Below are 10197 nucleotides of genomic sequence, written 5' to 3'. Positions count from 1 at the left end.
AAATGACTGCCAGCGCTTATCGAATGGGTGCCGTATTACTACAGTTGACCTGCTCAGGGGTGGGGTGGGGGGGGGGGGGGATGCCGACCCCTTTCCAATAAATGGAAGTTCCCCCACCCCCTGACTTTAAGCCCTGAATGTAGAACGCGGTATGGCGTCTGACGACCGTCACATGCCATCTCCTAAGGTGACAGCACATGGAAACACGCGAAGCTTGACGTGGGTTGTAACGGGCTACGCGCCATCAAATCCACGTTGACCCACGAAGCTAACCATTCGCACTCTAATTCTGCGTCATAGAGATACTTTAGGAGGAGCCACAGCGCCTCTGTCCTGAATATCGACTGCCCTTGGCTGGGGCAAAATGTCACATGCGCTTGAATGTGGGCCTATCTTGCGATTCATTCCAGACCCATTGTAATACCTGCCTTACGTTCTTCGGGAAATTTCAGACCAACTAATACATAATAGTTCAGGCCAGCAAAAGCGTTACATTGCATGTGACGATGATTTGCTAAGTACTTTGTTTCTCCGCCACGCGGGAGTTTGCAGTGAGGATAAAACTGCAATCATTTTTAGCGTTTTTCTTCAAGCAGACAATTCAAACGGGAAATCATTACTACCGAGAACGAAACTTCTGAGCATTCATATTTAATTTCAATAAGAAATGTGGGCCGCATTGTCAGTATTGGTATAAAGCTCAACCGTAAGATACAAACGACGAATCGGAGAAAATCGCATACGAAACGTAAACAAAGGGTAATGATGCAGTGGACATCATTGAAATGTCTGGATTTTTAAAAACGTCGCAATTGGTACACATCTATGCGCAGCATCATTTAAATACCGCAAATAAAACTTGTGAATATATGCTTTTCACATGTTAGCAAACGCCTTATGGGAGGATTACTTTAGGATATCTTTTTTTTTTCGCTTTTCCAGTTAACCCACACCTCAAGTAAGAGAAAAACAAGTTTTTTTTTTTTTAGTTAGTCTGCGCGAATGTTATTCAACTCTAAGGTGGACTAAACACCTGGTTAATCGCTGCATTAACCTTCTTTTTTTGTACGACGTGGTCCCGACCTCGATATTCTCCACGCGAGAATTTGGTGCATTTAGTATCCTTCAGCGTTATCAGTTTTACAAGCTTCTTTAATGGCTGATTGGGCCTTTAAGTTTTGACCTATTTCCTGAAGGACAAATAGGGCCTATTTGTATAGTCTGGAACTCACAGCAGTCACAGGGCCGAGTTCAAGAGAGTGCTACCACCTAACAGGGTACTGCGCAGAATTTGTGCGCTGTGATCAGTCTACAAGATATTTTCAAGTGCAAAGTATGCAGCTGGGTAAAACATGAGGTGAAAGGCTTTGTTATATTTCGTAAGTATCAGAACTGCCACTAAAACACTTTGGCATTCTTTTGTGTATTTTTTTTTCTTGCTGAGTGAAACTTGACGCAAGAAACTGTTGCAGCATCACTCCGTCATTGTACAAAAAGTCACCACCCATTCCCCTTTCGAGAAAATGGGGGTAAGCGAAGCTTGTCGTGTGCGTACGTGACCTACTACTTTTCCTTCCCATTCCTACTACTTTTCCTTCCCTTTCGTACTACTTGTCCTTTCCTTTCGTTCTACTTTTCTTTCCCTTTCGTGCAAATTTTCCTTCCGTTGCACTGTACGATTCTCTGCTTGTCGCTGTTGTCGCGTGCGTTCGATGTCTCGAGTTTGTTCGGCGGCGTGGTTCGCAGCATTCGCTCGCAATAGCCGCGGGCGATTCTTCAAAAATAAATTGCTTCAATATTAAATCTGTCCGTCACGTAAGACAATGAATGTCTCCTACCCCCTTAAGCAATGGATCATACCCCCGTAAACGCGGCCTCCCCATTACGACGACAGACGAGAAGTGAAATTCTACGGTGGAATTATGAGCGGCGGGAGAGCCAGCTGTGGAAGAAGACGACGACGACGAACGCTGGAGCAGTGGCACGAGCGCGTGCTGAGCACGAGCGCAATCCGAGGGGCGCCAACGAGCCAGCTGCGGAAGAAGACGACGACGCTCGAGCCAATGCTGATGATGATACCGCATACGCGTACACCGCCCCGACGCAAGTGAGCCTGTAAAGCCTCGCTTAAAAGGGATATATTTAGGATATATTTATCATGCATGTCAGCGCCAGTCTACGCATGGAACCGATTGATACAAGGAAAGAGAAAAATAATAATGAAAGTGACCGACAACCTACAGCGACGGTTTTAGTTTATTTAAATGAAATAAAAGTAATACATTCAGGCAACTTATAATGCTGACAGACAAAATAATATGAGCCGCGGGCAACCACCGCGATTTTGCATCGATGCCTTTTTCGATGCTATTCTTTTTCGCTGTTCGTCAGTGGTAAGAGCGACGCTCCGTACACGTCATCAGTGAGATCAGCCGGCCGCGAACGGTGGTGGATAAGAGTGGCATACAATTTAGCGATAAGCATCGCTACAAAATCACGGCTCTACAGTGTTTTTTATTGAAATGAAAGTAAAAGAAATAGATTCAGTCGCCTCATAATGGTGACAGCTACTCCTGTTTACATAATGGTAATTATAATAAGCTATATTATGAGATAAAGTGTAACAACGCAATATACAGAATTCCGTGCAGTAATACGAGGCCAACATGAACCGCCTCACATTAAAGCAACACATCGATACGATAATTTGCGCAGAAACAGTCAATAATATAATACTTAAGCGAGCTTCACATCTGCGTCGGGTAGATGAATTGTCTCCGTATCAGCGACTGCTAGTCAAGAGGTAATTCAGATTCGGAGTTTTGCCTAAATACATGTGACAGCGAAAATTATCTTTCTCGCCATATACCACTCCACTGCGCACCTGAGGAATCGGAGCTACTCGCACTCAAGGCACGCACGAGGGGAAGACCTCCACCTGCGAAGCTCCAGACCCATGCGTCACGCTCAACGGGATCCAAATACCGAAGGTCGCCTCGCTTCGAGTACTCGGCTTGCACCTGCACCGAGATGGATCAGGAGTCGCCACGCTCCCACGGCTCCAAGGCACAATCTCCCAACTCACACACCTCGTAAGGAGGGTAGCCAATCGACGCAGTGGCCTCAAGGAGCAAGACACCCTGAGAGTCGTTCAAGCTCTACTGACCAGCAGAATAACGTACGCAACCCCGTACCTGGCTATCAAGAATTGCGAAGTCGACAAGCTGAATGTCATCATCCGCAAAGCTACGAAGCTCGCCATGGGTCTACCACCCGTGGCATCTACCACCCGGACTTCTTAAAATGGGTGCTCATACCACTTGGCAAGAGCTGGTGGAAGCCCAGAATACCAACCAACTCGAGAGGCTGAAGCTCACGCCGACGGGCAGATCGGTCCTTGCGCGCCTCGGCTATGGAGAACGCTACATCTCCGACGCGGACCGCAAGGTCAAGGTACCATCATGCATAAGAGAATCCCTGAGCATCGACAAACTACCGCACAACATGCATTCCCGAGCATCATTGGGGACGCCGGCTCGCTCGAGTCGATGCCATCCGAAGACGCCACAAGCACGATCCAGATGCTCGCTACGTAGATGCGTCCAAATACCCGGAAAAAACCGCTTACGCCCTGAGTGTGGTTGACTCGAGAGGCAAAGAACTGGCATCCGCCTCAGTCAGGGCGCGGAACTCGAATACAGCGGAAGAAGCGGCGATCACCCTCGCCACCACCACGAGCACGAACGTGGTCGCAGTCTTCACGGACTCCCAATCCGCAGTACGAAATTACACGAGAGGCCGAATATCGGTGGAAGCAGTCAAAATTCTGCAGAAAAGAAGCACTCCGCTCCCTTACACCTACGTCACGTGGGTACTAGGGCACGAGGGGCTCGAGGGAAACGAAGCGGCACACGCCGCGTCCCGCGATCACGTCAACCGGGCCTCTCTCGCCGCCTCGCGAGACCTCCGACCAGCCTGGTGACGCAGCGGAAGCGGAGACAATACCCCCACGTATAACGCCATCCTCCAACACTACTGACTGGGACGCAGGGTGTACCCGCCACCTCATCCAAAACTGACCAAAGAGGAAAGCACCGCATTCCGAAGACTGCAGAGCAATACGTACACCCATGGGATGCTCATGCATCGCCTCCACCCGACACTACACACCTACAACTGCCCGATCTGCGCTGTGCCGGACACTCTGGCTCATTTGCTACTCGAGTGCCCGTGGCGCCCCGAAGACGCCATTACCAAGCATACAACGTCCGACGACGTGAACCTCCTCGCCGAGACGTGGCAGGCCAACATCTCCACCCCGGCCCTGGACGAACAACGACGTCTTGTCGCCAGAGCCCGGGATGCTATGGCGGCCAGAGGATTCCTGGAATGAGGGACCCTCCTACCTGGAGTGATCCACAGCTCAAACGCTCGGGAACACTGTCTCGAAAATTAAAGTTTATTTCATCATCATCATCATCGTCATATACCATTCCTACTTTTATGAGGTTCGTTGCTAATCGAGGGGCAAGTTGAAATCTAGTAACTGTAGGAAGTGGAATTGCAATTGCTTAAAAAAAGCTATTGTAAATTAAAAAATTCCAACACCACTGATGTATCAAGTTTGCAACTATTTAACTCTACAATATAAAGAGGTATCACAATTCTGCAAGCAGCATCTGATAATACTTCTGAAGGGGACAATGTTTATTTCTGTACACCAGTCTGAAATATACAGCTCAATTGTGAGTAAGACGCTCGCAAAACCTTTAAAGAGATTGTCACCAGATCACACAACCTGTAAGTTTATCTATAAAATTTGCTCACTTTAGATGTTCCAACTGATGTAGTTTACAAAACTGCGATACCTCTTTTCGGTGCATAGTTACGGATTCGTACGCTTCATGCTTCTATTTTTGTAACGGCAACAACTTTACGAACTTATAGTAAAAACATTCACGTCCTAAGTCAACATTCTGCTCAATAAAGTTACCAGAAATTAACTTTCTCATCCAAATGCAACAAATTCCGTTCAAATAGGTCCAGGGGTTGTCTCTTGAAAACGAGTCTGCTTCTTACGTGTATTTGAATTGTCTCCGAACTAAATCTTGCTCATAATATCAGCAAGCTTCATAGCGCCTGGTCTCTCGAGCGCCACTGTTTAACAAGCTTCACGCAAATCTGCTGTCGTCGTCCTCGGATTCCCTGTGCAAGCTGTTGTCTAAGATCCTGAACAGTCCGGTGGACTTGGCCGACGCACTCCTGCTCATGGCGCAGACGCAGGCCGTCGTCACATCTATGGTCTTGTTGTAGAACGCGGTCGGAGACTTCAGGCTGCGGTAGGACACTTGGATCGGGTCCTTCACCTCGACGCAGCGGAAGTCGCCCAGAGAGCTGCACAAACTTCCCGGACACTTGCACTTGACGCTCGGTATCGCGGGCGGTATCCTCTGCTCGTCGATGTCGACGACCTTGGAGAACGTGCAGGTGGACCGATCACCCACGCCGAAGGAATGCGGCTGCGGAGCACAGATTCCCGTGGCTCCCTTGAACAACGATGACCCCGAGTTAACCACGCATGTTATAGTGACAGTTAAGTGTAGAAGCGTTGGCAGCGACGAAGGAGACATCCTGTCCGGGGGAGGTAGTCCGTAAACAGCCCTTCCAGAAGACGCTGGTGCCTTTGCCGGGGTGGGCTTCTTCGTTTAGCAGTCTTTCTCTAAGCACAATATGTCACACGGTGTGCCACTGCACACTTTGCAAGCACGGATCTTGAGCAACAGTGGAGGCCAGGCGCACATTTTGCTCACCATTCGCTATAGCCAGGAGATGTCAAGTAACAACGCTTTCACGGGGTGCCTCGCAATGTACTCGTTGCAAGAAACGTCAAGGACGACCTGCAGCATCCGCTCACAACGCGCGCCTTATATAAACGGTGACTGAAGGTCACACGTGACGTGCGGGAAATCCTGTCGTGTCTGAAACCTGTATTCGACGTCGTCCGCTGAGGCCGTGTGCGTATCTGCGGAAGAGAGTTTGCGCTGTGTAGCTACAAGCATACTGTGCTCTTGCTTTCTTTATTTTTCTCTTGGCGGCGCATAACAGCCGTGCGAATCTAAGAATAGTGAGTGCTTTTTTTTCCAGGTAGAAGGAAGACGTCTTGCTTCATAAGAACCACCACTAACGATATATACAAAAGGCGCTTACGTCTAGCAGCTGAATATAGGATCCGCATCGAAGAGGTGGTGTTTACGTAAGTTCTTTTGTACGAGAGATATGCAGCTGCTATCACTGTCCCGTTTTTTCTGGCATGTCCGCAGGTTGTTTCCTTTCCTGAAGCAACAGACGTTTTGCATCGCGTCGCTTGATCACAGCTTTCTCAGATTGTGGTGGGTTGGTTGCTGTCTCAGATGCAACGGGTCTTTCGCATAACATTACCTTAAAAGCATGCCGTTTGGGTAAGTGATGCAGTAGTTGCTCCTACGTCTTAAGTGGCATCCATCGATAGCTTGACCGATATGACAATCAATTTGCTCTACTACGCACTCACAGAGGAAAATTTAAAAGATACGAATGAACCATAACGCACATTCGCTGATAGCTGTGATATTATGTAGAGATAGTCTTCAAACAGGGCTAGTGCATGTTCGGCAATAGCAGATGGCCCGTTATAGTGTGATTGCTTCAGAGACATTAGAGCCTTAGAACAAATAGGGCTGTGCATTTCATGATACGCACATTAGATGTCATTGATCGACATTTTTACCTGGTAAGCACATATTCTGCCTAGATAACTTATTTTTTAATACTTACTGCAGGGCCAGTTGTTGTGCTGAAAACTCTAGACCACTTACAACCTTACATGAAATCAACCTTTGGCGTAATGCCTTGCCACAACGACCTTGCTGCCAATGCCACCATTCTTCACGCCTAGCATGTGGACTATTTAGGTTCCTCCAGTCAGCTAAGATGCAAAGAATGTATACGTTTACAGTATTATTGACGAACGTCGTCCAGGACTGAACGTCCCTGTAACACGCCAGCACCTTTTCTTTCACCAATATATTGTTACATATTTAAGCGCCAACGCAGCGAAAGCTATGCGACAACTTCGATACTAGCAGTCTCAGTATTCATTTTTTCAGTGCTTTTTCATTGATTTGCTATCTACAGAATATCCACATTAAATATCCTGTCTCACTATGTATCCTGTTTATCACTACTAGTTTCATTCGAAGTAGCGATGAACTGGATACAGAAGCTCTTTCAATAACTAGCGATTAAGGTAGAAGGGCCTTGCAAGATATGACAAGGGGAAAATCTGCTGGAGAAACGGAATAACAGTCGATTTAACCAAAGATTGAGGAGATATCATGCTTGAAAAGCTTCCGACCCTTTATACGCAATGCCTCACGAATTCAAGTGCACCAGAGAGCTGGAAGAACTCCAAAATTATACTAATTCATGAGGAGGGAGACGTTAAAGAATTGAAGAATTATACCCCCATTAGCTAGCTTTCAGTATGGTACAAAATATTCACCAAGATAATTTCCAATAGAATCAGGCAAACACTTGACTTCAGTCAACCAAGAGAATCTAAAGCAGGCTGGCTTCAGGAAGGGATATTCTACGATGGATCCTATCCATGTCATGAATCAGGTAATCGGGAAATTTGTTGAGTACAATCGACCTCTCTATGTGGCTTTCATAGATTATGAAAAGGCATTTGATTAACTATAGGTACCAACAGTCATAGAGGCATTGCGTAATCAAGGAGTACAGGAGGCATAAATGAATATCTTGGCAAATATCTACAAGGATTCCACAGCTACTTCGGTTCTCCACAGGAAAAGTAGAAAGTTGCCTATCAAGAAAGGGGTCAGGCAAGGAGACTCAATCTCTCCAAAGCATGCTTAGAAAGAGTATTCCAGCTCTTAGACTGGGAAGGCTTAGGAGTGAGGATCAACGGCGAATATCTTAGCAACGTTCGGTTTCCAGATGACATTGTCCTATTCAGAAACAATGGGGGCGAATTACAACACATGATTGAGGACCTTAACCGAGAAAATGTAAGAGTGGGGTTGAAGATGAATATGCAGAAGACAAAGATAATTTTAAATAGCCTGGCAAGGGAACGAGAGTTAGGGATCGCCAGTCAGCCTCTAGAGTCTGTAAAGGAGTACGTCTAAGTCAATTACTCACAGGGGACCCTGATCATAAGAAGGAAATTTACAGAAGAATAAAATTGGGTTGGAGTGCACACGGCCGGCATTGCCAAATACTGACTTGGAGCTTACCAACGCAGGTCTTCCTGCGTAGCGGGCCATTTAATTCCTGCTTAGGCCCTTCATGGGCTCTATGAAGGTCGTAATGTTATGGTTGTCCCCCAAACTGACATAAAGCTTCTGACGAGGAAAATTCCTTCTTATTCCGCAAACCGTAGAAGGAAGGAAGAAGGCCACCGGACAGAGCGCTTGTTGTGGGACATGCGTCTACGCAGTTATTTCATCCCCTCTTTTTTTCCCTCTCCTCCCGCACTCCCACTGTCGCTATACTCCCGCCATCTGAGCAATAAATTGGTTGTTAGCGTGCGCTCTGTGCTGTCGCCTTCTTCCTCCCCATCAACGCTTTGCGCACTTAAGAGGGTTTTTATCCTGGCCTGAAGTAATGTTTCGCCAACCAGGGGCCCAAGCAACCACCCTTTTGGCACAAAGCTGACAATGATAGTCTCTTGCAAGCATGTTATATAACAAGAGGTTTTCAACAAGTAGATCATTCTCCTTTCTGAGGTACATATTCAGCCTTGATGTAGACATACCGTCATACAGAATTCTTAGTGGACCAGGCCTTGCAAGGCCCCAGCTTTGTTCGTCTCCAACTTTTTTGCCTTCTGCATTGTTATTTAGGTAAGACAAGCTTCGATGTCATTGCGCAACAGTTCAACGTTACCTCTTAGATCATTTTGAGGAAAACGTGCCGCTGCGGCTCAGTAACTGTTTCTTGCAAATGCTAAATACGAGCTTGTGGGTTCGCATTCGGCGGCCGCATTTAGATGTGGGGCTGAAACGCACAAACGTTCGGGTTCCGTGCTTTGGGTCATGTGAGGGAGGACCAGCTGGAATAACATTAATCGAAAGCCCTTGGCTGTGGCATCACTCATAACCTAGCTACTGTGCAGTTTCAGTTGGTTAATCCTTACGCTCAAGTTTATTAAATTCATTTGATAAAATTCTTGCAAAAATCACGGTATGATTATGAGACACGTCATTGTAGGAGACTCCGGATTAGTTTAGGGCACCTGGGATTCATTAACGTGTGCCCTTACCAGGGTACACGAGCGAGTTTGCATTTTGCCCCCATTGAAATGTGCGGCCACCCCACGTCCGGTAATTGTACAGCATTGAGTGTACGTGGTTACTGACGGGACCAAGACGATCATGAGTCAGCCACCGGATCCTGTCCCTCCTTGTTAAGGTAGCCCAAGGTGAACGCTGGGAAAACACCGGCCAACTGAACCACTATTCAAGGTCGGCGCAAGTAGTGTGCATGCGTGCGGAGCTCGACATGGAAAAATTGCGGCAATGACTGCGATATCTTGGACTGTCCTTGGTCACCGGCTTTTAAAGTGGCGTAAATCTATGCATTGTTACTACCCCACGTTAAGGTGCAAGAAGCGGCACTTTACCAGCAAAAGCAGCACTTTTTCGCTCCCGGTGTGCATTACACACCCTGATGGTGAATGATATACATTTTCGTATAGGCCATTTTAGTATAGCGTACAGATTACTTCTCCTTGAATAACCCAATAACTCACGTTCGTCGTTAGGAAGCCGTTGTCGAACGCCTGCTCCAGGCGGAATGGACGGGCCAGTTTGCGCAAAAGAGATAAGTTTTCATTGCGTACATTACATAACCTCGCGCTTGGTCCACTGTTCACGAAACTAGAACCTTTATAAAACAAACTTGTTTTAACATATTGCAAGGCAACTGCAGAGAAAGAACTTCAACTTAAGACTCAAGTCCGATTCCGAGCCGGTAGTCACTCCATTCCGAATACCAAATACCATTTCGAATACTAAAAGTTATCCAAATAAATCCACAGATCTCCTCCATGGTGGCTTTGGTAACGAGGCTGCGGCTTTCAGTCATTAAATTGAAACCCATAGTAATGAGGGGCTATGCCTCAACGCGCAATTT

At 46.9% G+C, this 10197-nt stretch overlaps 1 protein-coding gene across 1 annotated transcript; it reads right to left on the bottom strand.

Moving 5' to 3' along the window:
* Positions 1 to 4142: 4142 nt before the first annotated feature.
* On the bottom strand, positions 4143 to 5891 carry LOC119431167 (uncharacterized). Its single transcript, XM_037698635.2, has one exon. It carries the CDS (start codon positions 5628 to 5630, stop codon positions 5172 to 5174), a length of 459 nt encoding a protein of 152 aa, XP_037554563.1. The 5' UTR covers positions 5631 to 5891; the 3' UTR covers positions 4143 to 5171.
* Between the last annotated feature and the right edge of the window lie 4306 nt (positions 5892 to 10197).

The sequence above is a fragment of the Dermacentor silvarum genome, chromosome 10 (genome assembly GCF_013339745.2).
Source record: "Dermacentor silvarum isolate Dsil-2018 chromosome 10, BIME_Dsil_1.4, whole genome shotgun sequence".
NCBI classification, from domain to species: domain Eukaryota; kingdom Metazoa; phylum Arthropoda; class Arachnida; order Ixodida; family Ixodidae; genus Dermacentor; species Dermacentor silvarum.
The sequence above is the reverse complement of the archived record's forward strand: the minus strand, read 5'-3'. Positions and strand labels throughout refer to the sequence as shown.

What these genes read in the sequence shown, in the direction of transcription:
- LOC119431167 (XM_037698635.2), bottom strand. Translation starts at nt 5,630, where the DNA reads ATGTCTCCTTCGTCGCTGCCAACGCTTCTACACTTAACTGTCACTATA.